This window comes from Ascaphus truei, chromosome 2 (assembly GCF_040206685.1).
Source record: "Ascaphus truei isolate aAscTru1 chromosome 2, aAscTru1.hap1, whole genome shotgun sequence".
NCBI lineage: Eukaryota > Metazoa > Chordata > Amphibia > Anura > Ascaphidae > Ascaphus > Ascaphus truei.
In genome coordinates this window covers 483714997-483739493 of record NC_134484.1, presented here as the reverse complement: position 1 = coordinate 483739493, position 24497 = coordinate 483714997, and the positions used below count along the sequence as shown (strand labels likewise).

Here is a 24497-nt window from a genome sequence, read left to right as displayed (position 1 = left end):
GGGAGGCTGCAGGTAGGTAGCCAGCCTCAGATCTCAGTGAGAGAAGGGCTAGTGGTAGCCAGGGAGGGAAAGCAGCAGGTATTCCAGCTAGTTTCCCGTTACCCTGGCAGAGCCTCAGGGGGTGTCTCAGATCGGCAGCCCCCTGTTGCAGCCTGGCAATGGGCTGAGGGTATCCGGGGCTGTGGCAGGCTTGTGCCACCCCAGGGATACCTGCCAGCCAAGCGCTAAGGCGGTTGCATCTGGAGGTGCCCCTGAGCTCATCCCTGGTAAGGGGGAGACAAGGTCAGGGAGGTAGGTGCACTCAGGTAGTTCCAGGGTCTGGGTTAGGATTGCCCAGGGAGGAGAGGAGTGCAGGTGGGCTGCAGGGAGGTAAGCAGCAGGAGTCATCAGCAGGGGCTGAGGTGCTGGGCCTAGGGGAGGCTAGGCGGAGACACTGGGGAGCAGGGAAAGATAGGAGGTCAGTGGGGTGTCAGGCAGCTGGCAGAAGCGAGGGATGGGCTAGGTAGGCAGAAAGTCCCTTGCTCTGACGGGCCAGGAGTGACCCCCCTGACAGATTCCCCAGGGTTCCCAAAGGAGGGGCTGTGGGTAGATAGGCAGCCAGGGAGGAGAGTCAGGAGTATAGTGGAGCAGCTACGGGTGGGCACAGAGCCAGGGCAGGTAGGGTCCCTACAGAATAGTGACATAACCCTTTCCCAGACTTGGTTGACAGGGAAGCGACGGTCTGTGCTTGATAGCTGGTCTCCTGTTGGTGCAGAGACATGCCAGTCTCTGGGTAGTGTGCAGCATGGTCTGCACAGGGGCCCTTTCACCATGGGCTTGGCTCATAAGCCACTGGGTGGGGGGCAGAGGGAGGCAAAGGAGAATGCCCGTCGGCCACGGTGGAGCCCGGCTTTGCAGGATCTGGACTTTACCATCCACTGTGACAAGGACAATGTACTGGACAATGCCGGAGGACAATTTTGCCAGGCCAAACCCTCAGGACGTGTTGAGTGCGTCAAGGGCGCCAGTGGTACCCCAGTGCCTGGGGGAGGCGACTGGGGCACCAGGGCCCAATTGAGCAGGGGAGGTGTGACGATGGAGAGGATTTGGCCCGGGATTAAAGGGGTTAAACCCCAATTGCCACCTTTTAACCTCACCAGGGAGACAAGGGGTTAACTGGACTGAGGTCCAGAAATGTGATTTAACCCTGTTATAACCTGTAAATGTGTATTTCCCTGTTTCCCCTGTGTCATTGTAACCTCAGTGTCTGCGTCACACACACTAAAATCCACCAGGGAGCACAAGGGTTAATAGTACTTTAATACTGTGTCCCAAGGTATGGACAAAGAGAAATTCCTTTGCATACCAGGATAACAGATGGCCCCCAGAGGCGCCCCAATGTCTAGGATTTAAGTATTCTTCAAAGGGTCTTGTCACCCTCCCTGATGATTTAAGGGCGGAGGAGGCTCATACCAGAGCGGTTTTTAAGTGTCCCACTTATCACTGTCCAACACAGGTAGTCTTGTCCGAGATCAGGAGGGGTAGCTGGGCTGGCATTCTATTTGCACATGTGGGGCCTCAGAAAGGAGACCCCAGAGTTCTACTGCGCATGGGCCAGCTAGCAGGGGGGCATGTACTGAAATGTGTTCCCCCAGCAAAGATTGGCTGGAGATAATTTGAAAGCCAATCACAGGTACTTAATGTTACAGATAGAGGGACAAAAGGTTTATAACCAGCTGTTCCCTATATATCCTTGGTTAGTCCTCATGTAATGTCTTGATGCCTGCATGCAAAGGCTTCATGTTTCCATGTCCTGCATGTGCTTCATAACTTTGCCTGTCTTGCTGTGATGTCAGCTGAACTATGGAAGAAATGGCCCAGATTGTAATCCTGATGGCTTTCTTGTCATAATCTTTAAGTAAGTGTCTATATTTTGCTGTTATTTGTATAATCTGTTGTGTTCACCTTTATCAAGGAATAAATTATATTTTATCATATCTAAGTCTCGTCCCAGTTCAAACCCAGGTATATATATATTTATATATAGTTTTGGTGTAAATTACAGCCTGTCACAAGCTACCGTGACATTGCGTCACCGTCCATTTTAATTACTGCAGCATTACTATGCTACTGGTATATTGCCCAACCCTACTTTGAACAATCACATTTTATCTCATGTATGAATTCTTATATGTGTTTGGCCTTGCCCCCGCTGCCTACTACAGCGCCCGCTGTGGCGGACGCTGCACGGACGAGAGCCCTCCCCTCAATGGCGCCGGGCCCGCTGCGAGGGGGGGCCGCAGCGCTGGGGCGAGAGTTGCTCCTGCCCTCAATAGAATTGAGAGCAGGACTCGCGACGAGCGATAAGGCACGCCCCCCAGCGGTTCAGCCAATGAAGGCGAACCTGCCGGGTGACGTCATGGCTGCGCCCCCATCACTCCCCCGCCACGCCCCCCCCCCCGGTCTCTCTTCCTGCAGTGAGCTGCAGACCGGGGAATCGGCTGAACGTGCCGCCAATCTCGCGGGCGCGCGTTGCAGCGGAGTTACCGGGGCCTTAGCCTAAGGAGGCTGATCCTCTGTGAAAAGCTTTCCCCACATGTACATGGAAATGGTTTCTCCCGAGTCTGAATATTGTGGTGTGGGAGGAGTTTGCTCTTAACTGAGAATTGTTTCCCACACTGTACATGTGAAGGGTTTCTCGCCTGTATGAATCTGTTAATGTTTGAGGAGCTCCGTCTTCAGAAAAAAGCTTTTACTACCCTCTGTACATGTGAATGGTTTCTCTCCTGTATGAGTCATATGGTGTGTGAGAAGGATGCTCTTAATATGGAATTGTTCCCCACACTCTGTACATGTGAAGGGTTTCTCCCCTGTATGAATCCACTACTGGTTGAGGAGTTCCGTCTTCCGAGAAAAGCTTTTACTACACTCTGCACATGTGAATGGTTTCTATCCAGTATGAGTCATCTGGTGTCTGAGGAGGTTGCTCTTAGTACTAAATTGTTTCCCACACTCTGAACATGTGAATGTTTTTTCTCCTGTATGAGTCATCTGGTGTCTGAGGAGGTTGCTCTTAGTACTAAATTGTTTCCCACACTCTGAACATGTGAATGTTTTTTCTCCTGTATGAGTCATCTGGTGTCTGAGGAGGTGGCTCTTAGTACTAAATTGTATCCCACACTCTGAACATGTGAATGTTTTTTCTCCTGTATGAGTCATCTGGTGTCTGAGGAGATGGCTCTTAGTACTAAATTGTTTCCCACACTCTGAACATGTGAATGGTTTTTCTCCTGTATGAGTCATCTGGTGTCTGAGGAGGTGGCTCTTAGTACTAAATTGTATCCCACACTCTGAACATGTCAATGTTTTTGCTCCTGTATGAGTCATCTGGTGTCTGAGGAGATCGCTCTTAGTACTAAATTGTTTCCCACACTCTGAACATGTGAATGTTTTTTCTCCTGTATGAGTCATCTGGTGTCTGAGGAGGTGGCTCTTAGTACAAAATTGTTTCCCACACTCTGAACATGTGAATGTTTTTTCTCCTGTATGAGTCATCTGGTGTCTGAAGAAGTTTTTCTTAATACTGAATTGTTTCCCACACACTGTACATGTGAATGGTTTCTCCCCTGTATGAATCCGCTCATGGTTGAGGAGCTCCATCTTCCTAGAAAAGCTTTTACTACACACTGTACATGTGAATGGTTTTTCTCCTGTATGAGTCATCTGGTGTTTGTGGAGGTGGCTCTTAGTGCTGAATTGTTTCCCACACTCTGAACATGTGAATGGTTTTTCTCCTGTATGAGTCATCTGGTGTCTGAGGAGGTGGCCCTTAGTATTAAATTGTTTCCCACATTCTGAACATGTGAATGGTTTTTCTCCTGTATGAGTCATCTGGTGTCTGCGGAGGTCGCTCTTAGTACTTAATTGTTTCCCACACACGGCACATGTGAATGGTTTTTCTCCTGTATGAGTCCTCTGGTGTCTGAAGACGTTTTTCTTAATACTGAATTGTTTCCCACACACTGTACATGTGAATGGTTTCTCCCCTGTATGAATCCGCTCATGGTTGAGGAGCTCCGTCTTCCAAGAAAAGCTTTTACTACACACTGTACATGTGAATGGTTTTTCTCCTGTATGAGTCATCTGGTGGCTGTGGAGGTATGTCTTAGTGCTGAATTGTTTCCCACACTCTGAACATGTGAATGGTTTCTCTCCAGTATGAGTCATTTGGTGTCTGAGGAGGTGGCCCTTAGTATTAAATTGTTTCCCACATTCTGAACATGGGAATGGTTTTTCTCCTGTATGAGTCATCTGGTGTCTGCGGAGGTATGTCTTAGTACTGAATTGTTTCCCACACTCTGAACATGTGAATGGTTTTTCTCCTGTATGAATCCGCTCATGGTTGAGGAGATTCGCCTTCAGAGAAAAGCTTTTATTACACTCTGCACATGTGAATGGTTTCTCTCCTGTATGAGTCATCTGGTGTCTGAGGAGATTATTCGGAGAACTGAATGGTTTCCCACACTCTGAACATGAAAATGTTTTCTCTCCTGTATGAATCCGCTCATGGTTGAGGAGCTCAGTCTTATGAGAAAAGCTTTTACTACACTCTGCACATGTGAATGGTTTCTCTCCTATATGAGTCATCTGGTGCCTGAGGAGATTTTTCGGAGAACTGAATGGTTTCCCACACTCTGAACATGTGAATGGTTTCTCCCCTGTATGAATCCTCTGATGATTGAGGAGGGTCCTCTTGGTACTTAACTGTTTCCCACACACTATACAAGTAAAAGGAGTCACTGCTGTCTGAATCATCTGCTGTGAATGAAGTTTCCCCTTCAGTGAGAAACCGCTCCCACCATCTGTACATGTAAAGGTTTGCTCTCTAGCGGGGACACAAAGGTGTGTGAGCAGGTCCCTGTAGAGTGAGAAGCTTTTGCCACACTGACAACAGAGAAAATTCTGAGCATCGTGGCTTCTTCTTAAATCTCTCGCATACCTTTTGCTGGACCCATATTTAGAGTCCGTCTCCGCTGTGTGCTGTACAATGTCTGTAAGTTCACCATCATGTGGCACTGGTTCCTTGTATGTGTCCAAAACGTGGCAGGAATCATTGTTAAGTGGCACTTCTGGGCTGCGAGGAGTCAGGCAGCTTCTGGATGTATCAGAGCTCAAGTTCTGTTCCTCATTCAGGCCGTTCTCTAACAGAAGTAAACAAAAAAGACAGAACAAATGTTTTCAATCTGTAAATCAAATGACTGAACACAAATTACAAATCCAAAACACTGAATAATCTATTTCACCAATACTTAATTAACAAAATATTCTCTTCACCCAGGGTTTTAAAATTGTGGCCCATGGACATACAGTGGCCCCTAATGACTTTGGTGGTTGTCCCGAAGGCCTGAAATGTATTTATAGCAGCTCTCCGTGAAATCATTGATACATATATAACTTGTATTTATTACTGTATTCATTATTCCAGCGGTGCACAAACTGGAGTGAGCAAGATTGTTTAGGGGGGGTGCAGGCGGCTGGCGGCGATTTTGCCTGGAGCAGAGAGAAAAGCTGTCGGTAGCTGCAATTTCTCTTTCGGCCTTTAGGTGGCGCTGATCGGCACAGCCCCTGCAGGACCCCTTTGTTGCATGCAGCGTGATGTGAGCATGAGTGTGAGGGGGTGTCATGGGGAGGGAGGGTGAGTGTCATGGGGAGGGGTTAAAAGAGACATCCAATGAGAAACATTGGAGGGAGAGAGGGAGAGAGAAAGAGAGGGGAAGAGAGGGGGAGGGAGAGAGAGGGGGGGAGAGAGAGAGGGGGAGAGAGAGAGGGTGAGAGAGAGAGAGGGGGAGAGAGAGAGAGGGGGAGAGAGACTGGCTGGAGGGAGGGTGAGACACACTGAGGGGGAGGGAGAGTGAGACACACTGGGGGGGGAGAGTGAGAGTGAGACACACTGGGGGGGGGGGTGAGAGTGAGACACTGGGGGGAGAGTGAGAGTGAGAGACTGGGGGGAGGGAGAGAGAGAGACACTGGGGGGAGGGAGAGAGTGAGAGACTGGGGGGAGGGAGAGAGAGACAGACTGGGGAGAGCGAGAGAGAGACAATAGGAAAAACCTGGCGCTTACCTTAAGCTTAATATATAGGGTGTGCTTACAATGTGGCAGTAAGTTAGACCACGGCTTTTTAGCAGATGATTTGAGCCAGCATTAAGTTCCCCTCTGCTTCAACCCCAGGGAAGGGTTAATCCGGAACCCTTATAAAGATACAGAAACATACAAGCAATGGGGGAGCGTGGGATTAGAAAAACATATAAGAATAAAAAACAATAAAATTACTGTGGTTACAATAATATTGCTGGGGGTTGGTGAGATTATTAAATACACTTACACGGCCATGTGCAAGCGGACACGGTAATATGGTCTCTTTAAGCAATTCCAGTCACTTCCAACAACAGGTTATGGTGGTTCAGAGGGTTTTGAAATAAATATATAAATATATCTGTACTCACACGGCCGAGTGTGAGTCCTTGCAGGAAATTGGTAACTTTGGGGTTAAATTAACCCATCCGCATCTCCCCCCAGTGTAGACTCTTCTTTATTTGCAACCAGCATGGGGTTCTAACCCCGGTCTTGGGCATCAGATGGGGACTCTCCCCAGTGGTGGTATTAGGGGGGGGGGTAGTTGGAAAAAGTGAGGCACGTTGTCAGTGGGGTTTAAAACACATTTATTAGTTTAAAAGCAATTGATAAAACAGGACTCACATACATACATAGAGGTTGGACCCCTGGCCTCCTCGTGCAGTCCAGGATACAGTTTAAGCAGCCGTTTTTGCCGATCACGCGTCATATGAGCCTGAGGAAGCCGATGACTCGGCGAAACGCGTAGCTCTAAGTTCCAGCTGAATTTGGCCCAACGTGGCTCCCGTAGCCGGATCAACCAAGCACCCATTGCAGACAAGGAGGAAAGGTTTTTTTCTCCTGCATCACAGACGCGTGATCGGCAAAAACGGCTGCTTAAACTGTATCCTGGACTGCACGAGGAGGCCAGGGGTCCAACCTCTATGTATGTATGTGAGTCCTGTTTTATCAATTGCTTTTAAACTAATAAATGTGTTTTAAACCCCACTGACAACGTGCCTCACTTTCTCCAACTACCCCCCCCCCCCTAATACCACCACTGGGGAGAGTCCCCATCTGATGCCCAAGACCGGGGTTAGAACCCCATGCTGGTTGCAAATAAAGAAGAGTCTACACTGGGGGGAGATGCGGATGGGTTAATTTAACCCCAAAGTTACCAATTTCCTGCAAGGACTCACACTCGGCCGTGTGAATACAGATATATTTATATATTTATTTCAAAACCCTCTGAACCACCATAACCTGTTGTTGGAAGTGACTGGAATTGCTTAAAGAGACCATATTACCGTGTCCGCTTGCACATGGCCGTGTAAGTGTATTTAATAATCTCACCAACCCCCAGCAATATTATTGTAACCACAGTAATTTTATTGTTTTTTATTCTTATATGTTTTTCTAATCCCACGCTCCCCCATTGCTTGTATGTTTCGGGAGCGAGAGAGAGACTGGAGGGAGGGAGAGAGAGACTGGGGGGAGGGAGAGAGAAACACGGGGGGAGGGTGAGAGAAACACGGGGGGAGGGAGAGAGAGACACGGGGGGAGGGAGAGAGAGACACGGGGGGAGGGAGAGAGACACGGGGGGAGGGAGAGAGACACGGGGGGAGGGAGAGAGACACGGGGGGAGGGAGAGAGACACGGGGGGAGGGAGAGAGACACGGGGGGAGGGAGAGAGACACAGGGGGAGGGAGAGAGACACGGGGAGGGAGAGAGACACGGGGGAGGGAGAGAGACACGGGGGAGGGAGAGAGACACAGGGGGAGGGAGAGAGACACGGGGGAGGGAGAGAGACACGGGGGAGGGAGAGACACGGGGGGAGGGAGAGAGACACGGGGGGAGGGAGAGAGACACGGGGGAGGGAAAGAGACACGGGGGGAGGGAGAGAGACACGGGGGGAGGGAGAGAGACACGGGGGAGGGAGAGAGACACGGGGGGAGGGAGAGAGACACGGGGGGAGAGAGACACGGGGGGAGGGAGACACGGGGGGGGAGACACGGGGGGAGGGAGACACGGGGGAGGGAGACACGGGGGGAGGGAGAGAGACACGGGGGGAGGGAGAGAGACACGGGGGGAGGGAGAGACACGGGGGGAGGGAGAGAGACACGGGGAGAGGGAGAGAGACACGGGGGGAGGGAGAGAGACACGGGGGGAGGGAGAGAGACACGGGGGAGGGAAACACGGGGGGGAGGGAGAGAGACACGGGAGAGGGAGAGAGACACGGGGGGAGGGAGAGAGACACGGGGGGAGGGAGAGAGACACGGGGGGAGGGAGAGAGACATGGGGGGAGGGAGAGAGACACGGGGGAGGGAGAGAAACACGGGGGGGAGGGAGAGAGACACGGGGGGAGGGAGAGAGACACGGCGGGGAGGGAGACACGGGGGGAGGGAGAGAGACACGGGGGGAGGGAGAGAGACACGGGGGGAGGGAGAGAGACACGGGGGGAGGGAGAGAGACACGGGAGAGGGAGAGAGACACGGGGGGAGGGAGAGAGACACGGGGGGAGGGAGAGAGACACGGGGGGAGGGAGAGAGACACGGGGGGAGGGAGAGAGACACGGGGGGGGAGGGAGAGAGACACGGGGGGGGGAGGGAGAGAGACACGGGGGAGGGAGAGAGACACAGGGGGGAGGGAGAGAGACACGGGGGGAGGGAGAGAGACACGGGGGGGGAGGGAGAGAGACACGGGGGGGGGAGGGAGAGAGACACGGGGGAGGGAGAGAGACACAGGGGGGAGGGAGAGAGACACGGGGGGAGGGAGAGAGACACGGGGGGAGGGAGAGAGACACGGGGGGAGGGAGGGAGACACGGGGGGAGGGAGAGAGACACGGGGGGAGGGAGAGAGACCCGGGGGGAGGGAGAGAGACACGAGGGGAGGGATAGACACGGGGGGAGGGAGAGAGACACAGGGGAGGGAGAGACACTGGGGGAGGGAGACACTGGGAGTAGGGAGAGTGAGAGACACTGGGAGTAGGGAGAGTAAGAGACACTGGGGGAGTGATAGAGGCACTAGGGGGAGGGAGAAAGAGAGAGTGGGGGGAGGGTGGGATTGACACTGAGGGGAGGGATAGAGAGACACTGGAGGGGGAGTGAGAAATACTGGGAGAGGGGGAGACTGGGGGAGAGGTCCTGATGTGGCGGGGAGATAGAGAGATTAATAATACAGCATAAATGGGGACGCTATTAGACAAATATCATAATATAAAGAGAGACACGGGGGGAGGGAGAGAGACACTGGGAGTAGGGAGAGAGACACTGGGAGTAGGGAGAGAGTGAGAGACACTGTGGGAGGGAGACACTGGGGGAGTGATAGAGGCACTAGGAGGAGGGAGAAAGAGAGAGACACACTGGGGGGAGGGAAAGAGAGAGTGGGGGGGAGGGATTGACACTGAGGGGAGGGATAGAGAGACACTGGAGGGGGAGTGAGAAATACTGGGAGAGGGGGAGACTGGGGGAGAGGCGTGTGAGACTGTGGAAGAGGGGAGAGAGGTCCTGATGCGGCGGGGAGAGATAGATTAATAATACAGCATAAATAGGGACACTATTAGATGAATATCATAATATTTATTTTTAAGTGATGTAATTTGTGATAAATACTTTTTTGATGTGTCCCGGTTTTTGCTTTTGAAAATCTGGTCACCCTAGCTGGCGGCCAATATCGTGGAGCGCGCAGGGGCTGCGGAGGTACGAAGGCTGAAGAGAAATGGCTCCAAAGAGGCTAGGGGAGGAGCACGCCCCAGCGCAGTGACATCAAACCCGCTGCAGGTCTGGCCAGCACCGTGGAGTGATTGATGCTGCAGCTGCATTCTTTGCTGTGTCTGCTGCTGCTGGGAGAGAGGGGAGTTCTGGCAGAGTTCCCCTTTCAGACCAAAGAGCTGCACACCCATTGGAGAGAGAAGGGAGGTAGCAAGGAGGTGGATGAATGCCCCCTCAAATGGATTGCCTTTGTGCACCAGAAAAAAACATATTACCAGATGCCAGCCAACAATAAAATAAACAGTGATCCAATACTAGTATACTGCCTGCGCGCACGCCTGCAGCCCAAGCGATTTGTGACACTGGGGGGGGGAGAGAGACACTGGGGGGAGGGAGAGAGACACTGGGTGGAGGGAGAGAGACACTGGGGGGAGGGAGAGAGACACTGGAGGCAAAGCGACTTGTGAACTTGGCTGCAGGAGACTGTAGACGCGTGACGGGGGCGTGGCGGAAGCGTCACAAAGCAGGTTCGCCCTTATTGGCTGAACCAGCTCACGTGCGCTGACGTCATGTGATTTTGATTACATCAGGCAGGGGGGGGGGGCGAGAAATTTCATGGATGAAAAGGGGGGCCTCAGCATAAAAAGTTTGCTCACCCCTACATTATGCACAAACTGGGGAGAGCAAGATTGTTTATGATGGTGAAATGTATTTATTATTTAAGGATACATGTACATCCTCCAAATAATTAACATTAAAATGTCCATGAGAAGTAAAGTTAAGGAACTCCTGGTCTATCATATTAGTGCGTTAATAATATCAACTAAACCAGACAGCAACCTATAGTGTAAAGATACTGTAGATGCCCATGTATGTATGTCTTTATTTATATAAGGCCCACAGTGTACTCAGCGCTTTACAGCAGAAACAATACAGTACAGGGAATTATAATAAAATAAGTGCAACAAACAAAATCAGACAATAGGAACGGAAATCCCTGCCCTGGAGAGCTTACAATCTAAGTGATGCAGCGACTACACTGCCCATGTAATCTTCTGCCATAAGACCCACATAAACCAAACTGCTCCATTTTGTGTCATATTTTGTCAGTCACAAGTACTATTCATATAATTTCCCAAGCACGCGGCCTTGGTGTAATATTTGACTCCTCTCTTTCCTTCTCCTCTCACATTCAAAACAAAGAAAAAAGGAGCACTGCAGAAAAGAAGAACTGGAGGCAAAAGCAGAAAAAATAAAAGATTTATTGAGACACAGCCTAAGCTAAAAGAAACAAAAAGGCTGTGTGTGCTGTGCACGCGCATAGTAAGTGAAACTTCTTTGTGTGTTGTCAGCAACATATAAAATAACAATAATATTATTACTGCTTAGAGCATGAGTAAATTTGATTGGCAGGGTCATGTTTATTGGCAGCAGTACCAGCATCATGGATGTTGAGCGGGTGGGGGTGCTACAGAGGTGGGGGTTGGAGGGGGGGGAATAGGCACATCATTCTGGGGCAGTGTTCGGCGCATCACTGGAGTGTGTGTGTGTGTCAGAGTGTGTGTGCATGCATCAGAGTGTGCGTGTGTGTGTCAGTCTGCATGCGTGTGTTAGTGTGCTTGTGCCAGTGTGCATGTGTGTGTCAGTGTGTCAGTGTGCGTGCGTGTCAGTGTGTGCGCGTCAGTCAGTGTGTGTGTGCGTGCGTCAGAGTGCGTGCGTGTGTTAGTGTGCGTGTGTCAGAGTGTGCGTGCGTGTGTCAGAGTGTGCGTGCTTGTGTCAGAGTGTGCGTGCGTGTGTCAGAGTGTGCGTGCGTGTGTCAGAGTGTGCGTGCGTGTGTCAGAGTGTGCGTGCGTGTGTCAGAGTGTGCGTGCGTGTGTCAGTGTGCGCGTGCGTGTGTCAGAGTGCGCGTGCGTGTGTCAGTGTGCGTGCGTGTGTCAGTGTGCGTGCGTGTGTCAGTCAGTGTGCGTGCGTGTGTCAGTCAGTGTGCGTGCGTGTGTCAGTCAGTGTGCGTGTGTCAGTGTGCGTGCGTCAGTGTGTGCGTCAGTCAGTGTGTGTCTGTGTGTGCGTCAGTCAGTGTGTGTGTGTGTGTGTGTGTGTGTGTGTCTGTCTGTCTGTCAGTGTATGTGTGATGTGTATATCTCTCTGTCTGTGTCCTGCCCCCTCTCTCCTGACTCCCCCCAGCACCCTTGCCCCCCCCAGCACTCTTGTCCTCCCCCCAGCACCCTTGTCCTCCCCCCAGCACCCTTGTCCTCCCCCCAACACCCTTGTCCACTTGTCCTGCCCCCCTGCTCCCAGCACCCTTGTCCTGCCCCCCTGCTCCCAGCACCCTTGTCCTGCCCCCCAGCACCCTTGTCCTGCCTGCCCCCCAGCACCCTTGTCCTGCCCCCCAGCACCCTTGTCCTGCCCCCCAGCACCCTTGTCCTGCGCCCCAGCACCCTTGTCCTGCGCCCCAGCACCCTTGTCCTGCGCCCCAGCACCCTTGTCCTGCCCCCCGCACCCTTGACCTGCCCCCCTGCACTCTTGTCCTGCCCCCCTGCAGTCCGTCCCTCAGGGGCCTCAGGGTACACTCGGTCTCTCTATGTTTCTTGGCCTGTCACCGCCACCAACACCCCCCACCCCCCGTGCTGTGCTGTCATCGTTCAACCGGGTGGATCGGGGAGGGATGGGGACAGCTGAATCTCCACTTCAGCCTCCGACGCTGCTACGAGGGGCGGGCGACTCTGCGCATGCGCTGCCTCGCATCAACGGCCGATTGTGTGCATGCTCGCACAGATAGCTTCCTGGCCTGAGGGACCCGGCGGTCAAATCTGCGCACCTCCCATGTCTGTGCGGACATGTGGGGGGAATCGCCGCCGCATATGTTAGTGTGGGGGGAGCGGCAGCCATTAGGAGCGGCCGAGAGCAGGCATGTGGGGGAAGCGAAGGGGGGTTGGGGGGAGCCGTGATGTCACTTCCTTTCACATTTCGCCCCCAACTCTCCAGTTTTGCCCCATCAGAAGTAGGTGCCACTAAAGAAGTTTCACTTCAAAACCTCCAGGGAGACTTCCGGTGACGTCAAGAGGAATGGCAGCTTGAAGGAGAAGCTCCCGAACCCCTCTAAATGAATATTCTAACAAAGCATATTAAATAATAAAACAAACCAGCAAAAACAAAGAATCCCTAAGTAAACCCCCAAAGACTTGGCTCCGGTGACTTGCTGGGCTCCGGAGTGGCTGGTTCCGGCGAGCGGTGTCTGAGACCCCCAGCGAGCCCCTGCCCACGGTGCGGGACTTGCACCTCTGCAGCCCGCAAAATTCAAACCCGACGGAGAGACCGGAGAGGAGAAGCGGCGGGACTCTAAGCGCCCCGAGGAGCCAAGAATAGCGGGGAGTCGGTGGCGATCGGGGGCGGAACCCCCAACCCCCTGTTGGGTAAGAGAAGCGCCCGCTGTGGCCGCCTGAGGCCGTGAGGAAAGGCGCGAGCGGAGACCCCCCGCTACGGGCCCAACTCCCTCCTCCAAGATGGCGGTACACATAAACAAAAGGTACAAACCTGATCTAAGGCCCTGCTGGGAGAGAAGAACGCCGGGAGGGTACCCATTAGTGAAGGGAGCCATGGGCCCCAGTAGCGTGGTGAGGGAGGAGGAGGCGGCCATCTTGGGAGGGCACCACGTGGAAGCACAATCACCACACAAGGGTGCTTAAGAGAGGACGCCCTGTATGTCAGAAACACAGTCCTAAGGCCAGAACCTCTGGGTCCAATAACCCCACATCTACCCAGGCAAGCTGTACTGGACTAAATAAAAAATCCTATCCTGCTGCACTAAAAAGACCCCACAGTTCCTGCAACATCTCTACATCTCACCCCCCCCCCCCAAAAAAAAAAAAAGGAATAAAAACAGATAAAGGGGGGACTCCAGGTGACATAGTTACATAGTTACATAGTGGATGAGGTTGAAAAAAGACGTAGGTCCATCAAGTTCAACATATGCTAAATTTAGACAACAGATACTTGATCCTATATCTATACTTACTTATTGATACAGAGGAAGAAAAACAAAAAACCCCATTAAGGGAAAAAATCAATTCCTTCCTGACTCCAAGAATTGGCAATCGGATTAATCCCTGGATCAACATCCTTCCCATGTATACTTATTTGGTATATCCCTGTATACCTTTCCCCTCTAAAAAGATGTCCAACCTTTTTTTGAACAAATCTATTGTATCTGTCATCACAGTCTCCATTGATAATGAATTCCACATTTTAACTGCCCTTACTGTAAAGAACCCTTTCCTATGTTGCTGGTGAAATTTGCTTTCCTCCAACCTTAAGGGATGGCCCGAGTCCTTTGTACTACCCGTGGGATGAATAGTTCTTTTGAAAGCTCCTTGTATTGTCCCTGAATATATTTGTATATAGTTATCATATCCCCTCTTAGACGCTTCTTTTCTAATGTAAATAAATCTAATTTAGCTAGCCTCTCCTCGTAAGTTAGAATGTCCATCCCCTTTATTAATTTTGTGGCTCTTCTCTGCACTCTCTATAGTTCCATAATGTTTTTTCTTAGGATTGGTGCCCAAAATTGTACTCCATATTCAAGGTGTGGTCTTACTAATGCTATGTAAAGGGGCATAATTATATTTACTTCCCTTCAATCCATTGCCCGTTTGATGCAAGATAAATTCTTGTTTGCCTTTGCAGCTACTGCATGACATTGGGCACTATTGCTAAGCCTGCTGTCTACAAACACTCCTAAATCCTTCTCCATCAAGGATTCCCCCAATATATCTCCATTTAATTTGTAAGTCGCCTTTTTATTCTTGTATCCTAAATGCATAACCTTACATTTATCTGTATTAAACCTCATCTGCCATTTACCTGCCCACGTTTCCAGTCTCTCCAAGTAATTCTGAAGAGAATTAACATCCTGCTCTGATTCTATTACCTTACACAATTTAGTATCATCAGCAAAGATGGAGACTTTGCTCTCGATCCCAACCTCAAGATCATTAATAAACAAGTTAAAAAGCAGGGGTCCCAGTACCGATCCCTGAGGTACTCCACTCACGACTTTAGCCCAACCTGAAAAAGTTCCATTTATGACAACCCTCTGTTGTCTGTCCTTTAACCAGTTTTCAATCCAGGTGCATATATTATTACTGAGTCCAACTTTTTTTATTTTGTACACCAACCTCTTGTGTGAAACCGTATCAAAAGCCTTTGCAAAATCTAAGTAGACCACATCAACTGCATTACCCTGGTCTAAATTCCTACTTACCTCCTCAAAGAAACAAATAAGGTTAGTTTGGCAAGATCTATCCTTCATAAATCCATGCTGACTATTACTAATAATTTTGTTTTCCATTAGGTATTCCTGAATATTATCCCGTATTAAACCTTCAAGTAGTTTCCCTACTATTGAAGTCAGGCTTACAGGTCTGTAATTTCCCGATTGTGATCTAGCTCCCTTTTTAAATATAGGCACCACATCTGCTTTACGCCAATCTTGTGGTACTGAACCTGTGGAAATTGAGTCCTTGAATATTAAATATACAGGCATACCCCGCATTAACGTACGCAATGGGACCGGAGCATGTATGGAAAGCGAAAATGCACTTAAAGTGAAGCACTACCTTTTTTCCACTTATCGAGGCATGTACTGTACTGCAATCGTCATATACGTGCTTAACTGATGTAAATAACGCATTTGTAACAGGCTCTATAGTCTCCCCGCTTGTTAACAGCTTCGGTACAGGTAGGGAGCCGGTATTGCTGTTCAGGACGTGCTGACAGGCGCATGCGCTAGCTACCGTTTGCCTATTGGGCGATATGTACTTACTCGCAAGTGTACTTAAAGTGAGTGTCCTTAAACCGGGGTATGCCTGTAATGGTTTTGCTATTACTGAGCTTAACTCCTTGAGAACTCTTGGATGTATGCCATCGGGGCCAGGTGCCTTATTTACTTACATTTTTTCAAGTCGCTTATGAACTTCTTCCTCAGTTAACCAATTGTTCATTAATATGGAGGTTGTGGCTTCCTCCTGCAGCACTACTAATTAATTCTTAATTCTTCCCTGGTAAACACAGAGGCAAAGAATTTGTTTAATACCTCAGCTTTTTCCTTATCTCCAATAATCTGCCTGCCCATCTCACACTGAAAGGGTCCTATATTTTCTTTTCTCATTTATTTGTTATTAAGGTACTTCAAGAACTTTTTAGGGGTTACCTTACTTTCTATTGCAATCCTTTTTTCATTATCCATTTTTGCTAATTTGATTGCCCTTTTGCAATTTTTGTTACAGTCCTTATAATTCTGATACGATGTCTCTGTCCCTTCTGACAAAGAATCTAAACGCCTTCCTCTTCTTGTCCATTTCCTCCCCTACCTGTTTATTGGTTTTGACTTATTTCTTTTATACTTATTACCCAAGGGTATACACTGATAAGTGTGCTTTTCTAACAATGTTTTAAAGACTGCCCATTTATCTTCTACATCTTCTACATTTTTCCCTGCAAAAACATCATCCCATTGTATTACTACTAGATTAGACCTCAGTTTATTAAAATCTGCTTTTCTAAAGTTTAAAGTCTTTGTTGAACCCCAAAAAACCGTTCCCTTTTGTTGTAACACTAATCTCATTGCCCCAGTCTATGTCTGGATAATTAAAATCCCTCATTATGCAAACATGACCCAGTTTTGATGCCTTCTCCATTTGCATAAGTATTTTAGCTTCCTCAATCTCACAGATATTTGGTGGTTTATAGCATATTCCCACAAACATTTTCTTTATACTTTTACCTCCACTGCTAATTTCTATCCACAAAGTCTCTACATTTTCATAATTCCCTTCATAAACATCATCCCTTATTATAGGTTTTAGATCCGGTTTAACATATAAACATACTCCACCTCCCCTTCTATTTGTTCGATCCTTCCGAAAAAGAGAATAACCCTCTAAATTAACTGTCCAGTCATGAGTTTCATCCCACCATGTTTCAGTAATGCCTATGATATCATACTGCTCCCTTGCAGCTATTAATTCAAGCTCCCCCATTTTATCTTTCAGGCTTCTTGCATTAGCAAGCATGCATTTCAGCCTGTACTATTATCTTATCTGCTCCTTCCTTTCTGTGCCCACTTGGTTTAGTCTTTAGAAGTTTTTACTATGGGTGTCTCACTGCTTGTCAAACTTGCACTTGCCCCCATTCTACCTCCATACCACCTTGAATCCTCATTTATTCCATTTAGTTAATTATCTGTTTCATTCCCCTCCCCCCTCCATCCTAGTTTAAAATCTCCTCCAACCTTTTTAGCATTCTCCCCCCCTAGCACAGAAGACGTCATGGTGCACAGACGTCTGAGGGGATCATTTCAGAGCCTTCCTGGAATAGCCTGCTATAACACCAACTAAGCAAGAGCAAAGTGCCACCGGGGTCTCGGTGAGGACAAGGGCTGAGCAGTAAGTTGAGGAAACCCTCCCAACAAAGCGTTTCTGCTTCTTCATGCCACAACAAAAACCCACGGAGTGTGGCGGGACTATCCAAGATGGCGGCCAGGCGTGCTCGTCTGGAGGATTGACTAACCTCTCTGCCCAGAGAAAAACTCCCCAGGAATAACGAAAGAATATCTGGAGGGGCTCTTTTCACAGATGAGACAGGGGTTCCAGGAGGACCTATCCAGAGCCATAACCACCCTCAGAAAAGATATGGACACTCTGGCTGAAAGGACAGACTCAATTTTTTTAAAAAAGTAGAGGAAATTGAACATAACTACTCCTCTGCGGAAGATGAAATTAACCGTCTGAACTGTGAAATCCAAGCGCTAAAAGAAAGTGCAGAAGAGCAAGAAAAGAGGGATCGTCGTCAGAATCTCAGAGTGCGGTATATTCCTGACACAAACCTGCTGCGACCTTACCTGCTTGATCTTTTCATCCACTTGATCCCTGAGTTCAAACAGGAAGAAATAGAAATGGACCGAGCACACAGGTCCCTGGGCCCCAAATCATCAGACCCCAAGAGAGTCAGAGATGTGATCATAAGATTCCATTCATACTCAATTAAAGAAAGAATTTCGACAGCCAGCAGGGAAAGAGGAGATATCCAATTCCGCAACTCTCACCTTGAAATATACAGTGACCTGTCGAAAGCAACAATAGAGAGGCGCAGAGAGCTGAAACACATAACGCAGAAACTGCGTGAATGTAAAATAAGGTACAGATGGGGATTTCCCTTTATGCTGGTGGCACAGGTAGGGGGGAAGTTCCAATCGGTGTCCTACCCTGAGGATGGTCCTCGCTTCCTGAGAGGACTGGGACTGCATCACGCCGGCAAAGACGTTGCAGCTGAAGAGACCGAGGAAGAGCAGAACACAACCAACTAACTGCAAAAACACAGAGAGCCCCCCAAAGATTGACCTTGCTGAGAATGCCAACGCATGAAGAATGAGGCCCTGATACCCCCCAGGTTCCCCCTGGATTCTTATAGTCGGAACACCGTTTGAGGAGGTATCAAACTGAAACGTTACCCCCGAATCTCGGGGGACATCCGTCCCTCAAGCTCACATTGATGCGACTTTTCTGACCTGGCGAGAACTGCAGCTCCCTCTGATCATAGTTATATGCTAAAATGCGCAGAGGATTTAAACTTAGCGTTAGATAGAGAAGATTGGGAGGATATCTGGGAAGCAGCCTCCAAAACATCAATTTGTACAACTATAAAAGAGAACATATATAAAATCTTATACCACTGATACCTAACCCCGAATAGGTTGAGCCAGATTTTCCCTGGATCCTCAGATTTGTGCTGGAGAGGATGCGGGCAAAGAGGAGATATGGCTCACATCTGGTGGAATTGTCCCAAAATTCGGGGGTTCTGGATCATGATACAAACAATGATACGAGAACTCCTGGGGGTGGAGATAGAAGTGGACCTGGTATCTATGATTTTAGCCAAACCAATAGAGGACCTAGAGACGCAGGAGAGTAAAATTATTAATCATATCCTTACAGCAGCACGGTGCTCGGTTGCTGCGGCATGGAAAAAGATCAATGCCCCCTCCAAACAGAGTACTGAGAAGACTCAGAAGTTAGGGTGATGGAACTCCTCTCTGCACAACTTAGTCAAAAAGTGGATAAATTCCATAAGACCTGGGAAATTTGGCCATATGCCTAACAACTATAGGAGCTGAGACATAGAAGAACAGGACTGACAACCCCCTACACCCCTCCCTCCCCTTGTCCATCCTCTCCTCCATCTCCCCTTCACCCCTCTTTTCCCACTCTACTCTTCACTTTTCTTTACCCTATCACAGAGAGATACACAAGAAAGCGGCTGCTTCCACAAGAAGCCATGAAAAAGTGTATTCGAACACAGCGAAAGAAGGAAGATACTAGCGAAATAAACAACAACAACTTATTGTGTATGTTTCAAAAATATGTTTAATATATTGGATTTGTAAGATTGTATACACATACCACTTTTTTGGAAATGCTAAATGTACAATGTATATCTCTCTAAAATGCAATAAAAAAAATTGAAACAAAAAGAAAAACCTCCAACGCGTTTCTCGCCATGGGCGCTTTATCAAATCACTGGTCTAATTGTCCGCCCAACTAATCCTCGACCACAACCGCAGGTTAAGTAATAAATCACAAAATTACAATGAATAAAAACTGGAATTGTGTGTGTTTTCTTACTGTGTACAATATCAATCGATTTGATAGGATTGGCATAGCACCAAATACACATTTACCACATTTTAAAAAAAAACGTGTATTAAATTTGATTCATGAACACTGTCTGACCTGGAGGTAAATAAACTAGGCGAAAGATAGTTTGCCAAGGATTTAGCCTTTCTAAATGCAAATTTTGGTCCTTGTTCAATTGGCTTTAAGGTCTTCCTCCAAGGCGAGCACTTCCCAATGTTTCTGGATGATTGAGCGGATTTGATCTATGCCGTGTAATAAACAGCGGACTGGACCCTTCGGGAGTGCCCTGGTCTCTCCTTTATTTAAACCCCCTGTCTAGAACCAGTCGAACCATAAGACAGTAACACAGCATGAGTACAGAGTTTGGCATTCATGTAAGCCTCCTCTATTATTTATTTATAAAACATTTTACCAGGAAGTAATGCATTGAGAGTTACCTCTCGTTTTCAGCTATGACCTGGGCATAGAGTTAAGACACTAATATGAGTAAACCGCTGAAGGTTAATGGCCGAGTGCCTCCAACATGTATCTATTGAATCTGCAGTACCCTACTGGGACGAAATAAAACAGGCAGAAGTCTGAGTTACGCACTATACTGCAAACTCTTATTCTTGTGTTTTTTCTAAATAAACCCTAGAAGACTGTGTCGGTAAGAGCCCAGACAGACGTCAGCGCTACGCAAGGGTGGCGTTTGTCACTTATGGTGGAGAATGTGGGTCGACACTAAAAAGTCTGTGGGTTTGCAAATAAATGCAGGGGTTTAAAATGGCCGCCCAGCCGAAGTCAAGAACAGACTCTATAAGAAAAGTCTCTGTCATACTGTGTCATACTGTGTATGACTACCAGTTCTGCATACAGCATACACAGGGAAAAGTGTGACAAGTATTGACGCAATAGCACCTCCAGAGGTCAGGGTGAAAAATACACTTGAAAATACAAAAATGAAGGAAAAAATGTGTTTAATGTATAATGTGTCTATCCAGTCGGTGAAGACGCCCCCATCCTGACGTTAACTGTCCGGAAGAATTACATAGAAACAGAATGGGTGTGATGCTCTAAATTGAGACCAGTCCTTGTTGGACATCCAGTATTATTTAGGTCCACAATGGGTTAACCTTAACAACTATATATATATTTTCTATATTATCATTAATTATGCTCATAATTAACCATACATATTGGAAACAGATTTGAATTTCCCACTCGGTGTTCATAACTATGAACATGCTATATGAGATAAAACTAAACATGTAACACATATCCATCTAGAAATTAGATAAAATTTCTGTTATATTGTAATATTCCTCTGTTATGAATAGTACTGATGTCAATGCTTTATACTGTATGAATTTATATGTAAGGATGTCATGATTACTATGAATATATATATTTTTTATATGATTTCCATATCATATACTGTTCTCTCCTCTGATAAACAAGGTGTTTTAATCTTTCCCTATGTATACCAACTGTATGGGTACATTCTATGAAATAATATCAAATATGTATATTTCAAAAAATGTCTTGATATGCCATATGATATATTAGTTTGTCTTCAAAGGCTTTGTTATATTGAATTAGATAAACTCAATTATGCTCAACTAAATTCATATACTGCAACATACATTATTATTCCTGTATGACCTATCTATCATTTTAATATATATAGATTTTCTAATGTACCTTCTTTCTATTCTCTCCCCTATACAGTTGCATAGGGTTGCTGCGTACATAGCAACTAGTTATTTGTAGTTATTTGTATCTTTAATGTATTTTTTTATTTATTTGTCCGTTTCACATTGTCTGCTCAATAAAGTTATTTTTGTGTAAAAAACACTACTTGAGACTCGATCGGTCTACTGAATATGACGTCACACTGGCGCGCCCACTTAACATGGCGCGCGGCTGTGACATCACTCGGTGGACCGAAGTCGAAAGTACAGCCATGTCTATCTGTACTTTGCCCACACTGCCCATTCTATGGATGCGCGCGCACCATTCTCGCGCGATTTCGCACATACAGGCGACTAGATTAGCCGCCTTTACTCTGCGAGACGCGGGAGGGTGACGCGGCATTCCATTGGTTTGGAAGCGGTCTGGGTAAGTATAAATTAGCAGTTTTACAGCACTTTGGTCACCTTGATAAAGTACACTTAGTACGAAACGCGTAGGTGCGTTTACCTGTCCGTTCCTTGTGTGTTTATCAGCATGCAATAAACCTAACACCATTTTTTCATCCTTGGAGTGGCCTGGCTGTTTCTTTTTCCTGATTGATTCTCTCAGGATCCCCTGGCAGTGCGCCATCAACGCTCTCTACTTGTCCGGAAGAATTGCCTGGACTCTTGGGACGCTGTCCCCCATCTATCAGTTAAGCTATGTCTAAAGACTGTGGCTATTATTGTGTATCTAATGACCCTAAATGAGAGGGTATTGTTTAAGCTGAGGAACCAGGTTAGTTAGGGAAGGGTCCCTTGAATTTGTTTTCCCAAATGCGTTTTATCGTATCTATTGATGGTCAGATACACATAACTCTGCATGTCCAACCTTTATACGTGTCTGAGAGCCATATTGCACTTCTAACTCTGCAGCATGTGGCTTGTCCCAGAACACCCAGCAGGCCTGGGGACTTCCTATGAGAGGCAATTAACCATGAATATTCGCTAAATGTGACAATGTGTCTTGTAACAAGATAACATCCCTTTGTGCAGACAAAGGGGAAAAGGTACTCACCAGAGATAGGAAATGGAACAGTTTCACTCTTTATTGGGGTCACATGTTCCTCTGTGTTCGGTTCTTCTTTCTCAGACTTAATCTCTAACCTCTCCAGCACAACCACTGGGAAACCTGGCAATAAGAAAAGGGAAATCCATCATGTAAAGCTGGGAGTGGGGGCGCTTCTTGTGATATCAGTATACAGAAATACTCTATACTGATTCCTATGTGGGAGGGGTGAAGTGATTGATTTTACTTTGTTATTAACCCTTTGAATGCAAATAAGTTTTTACCCCCGAATGCTAAAAACATTTTGGAGCTACCAATGTTCAAACCTCAATAACAATAATATTCCCAATATAACCTTAGACAAATGATTTTTTTCATTGGGACAGGTATCTTATTATTCTATGCACGCTTTAATATTATTTCCCAAAATATTGCAGACATTTGAGTCAATTTTTAAACATACTGAATAAAGACAAGTGAGGATGTAAGGGTACTTACCACAAACCGGAAATGCATCTATTTCTTCCTTTATTGGGGTCACATGTTCCTCAGTGTCTGTCTCTTCTTTCTCTGACTTAATCTCTAACCTCTCGGGTACAACCACTGGGAAACCTGTCAATAAGAAAAGGAAAACCCATCATGTAAAGCTGGGAGTGGGGCTCTTCTTGTGATTTCACCTCCTCTGATATTGGTATACTATAATACCTCTTATAAAGAAATGTATTACTAGCCCTTCTGGCAGAAAATAACAGGTGAAGATATATTGTCTTCTTACCTGCTGGTGGTTCAATAAGAAAACAAGATTAGTTTGGGTGTTTGACTCGCATAACTGCAAAATAAATAATCAGATATTCCCTCCTTGCAGATTTCAAAGACACCAAAATATCTTCTCAACTCACTAAACAAGTGTGGATCCATGCTGGCAGTGGTCCTCTGGAGGTGCTGGCAGTGGGCAGTGCTGCTCTGGAGGTGCTGGTAGTGCTGCTCTGGAGGTGCTGGCAGTGGGCAGCGCTGCTCTGGAGGTGCTGGCAGTGGGCAGTGCTGCTCTGGAGGTGCTGGCAGTTGGCAGTGCTGCTCTGGAGGTGCTGGCAGTGGGCAGTACTGCTCTGGAGGTGCTGGCAGTGCTGCTCTGGAGGTGCTGGCAGTGGGCAGTACTGCTCTGGAGGTGCTGGCAGTGGGCAGCGCTGCTCTGGAGGTGCTGGCAGTGGGCAGTGCTGCTCTGGAGGTGCTGGCAGGGGGCAGTGCTGCTCTGGAGGTGCTGGTAGTTGGCAGTGCTGCTCTGGAGGTGCTGGCAGTGGGCAGTGCTGCTCTGGAGGTGCTGGCAGTGGGCAGTGCTGCTCTGGAGGTGCTGGCAGGTGGCAGTGCTGCTCTTGAGGTGCTGGTAGTGGGCAGTGCTGCTCTGGAGGTGCTGGCAGTGGGCAGTGCTTCTCTGGAGGTGCTGGCAGTGGGCAGTGCTGCTCTGGAGGTGCTGGCAGTGGGCAGCGCTGCTCTGGGAGGTGTTGGCAGCGGTGCTCTGGGAGGTGCTGGCAGTGGGCAGCGGTGCTCTGGAGGTGCTGGCAGTGAGCAGTTGTCCTCTGGAGGTGCTGGCAGTGGGCAGCGCTGCTCTGGAGGTGCTGGCAGTGGGCAGTGCTGCTCTGGAGGTGCTGGCAGTGAGCAGCGCTGCTCTGGAGGTGCTGGCAGTGGGCAGTGCTGCTCTGGAGGTGCTGGCAGTGGGCAGCGCTGCTCTGGAGGTGCTGGCAGTGGGCAGCGCTGCTCTGGAGGTGCTGGCAGTGGGCAGCGCTGCTCTGGAGGTGCTGGCAGTGGGCAGTGCTGCTCTGGAGGTGCTGGCAGTGGGCAGCGCTGCTCTGGAGGTGCTGACCGGAGGTTACTTAATCGATATCTGTTGGATTTTAGAATGTGCCTGTATATAAAACAGAATTGGAATGATCATTTTTTTGGACAAATATACAGCATTTAGTATCAGCTTTTTCAAACCTAAATTATTAACACCAAAGGAGTCGGAGAAGACAGGGGCACCAAAAAACCCATATGGTCCATTCGCAAACTGGAACTTCATTTCAAACACTGCAAACCTTTAATGGCTCAGGATTGTGTCCCAACATAACCATCTAGAAAAGTATCAAGAGAGTCGGAGATTAGCAGCCAAAAGACCAGTAAAGTCCTCATAGTGTAACATAGTAACATACTGTACAGTTCCATAGTATGAATAACAAGCAGATACCGTACATGAGTGAGACTTTGATAAATGCTCCCGATACTCTCTCAGGTCCAGCAGTTCTGCTCCATACT

At 48.0% G+C, this 24497-nt stretch overlaps 1 protein-coding gene across 1 annotated transcript; it reads right to left on the bottom strand.

Moving 5' to 3' along the window:
* Positions 1-2443: 2443 nt before the first annotated feature.
* LOC142488039 (uncharacterized) lies at positions 2444-24105 on the bottom strand. Its single transcript, XM_075588387.1, has 4 exons — positions 23108-24105; positions 22707-22820; positions 22218-22331; positions 2444-5180 (listed from the first exon to the last, which is right to left on the bottom strand). The coding sequence occupies exons 1-4, from the start codon at positions 23124-23126 to the stop codon at positions 2929-2931; spliced, it is 2499 nt and encodes an 832-aa protein (XP_075444502.1). The 5' UTR covers positions 23127-24105; the 3' UTR covers positions 2444-2928.
* Between the last annotated feature and the right edge of the window lie 392 nt (positions 24106-24497).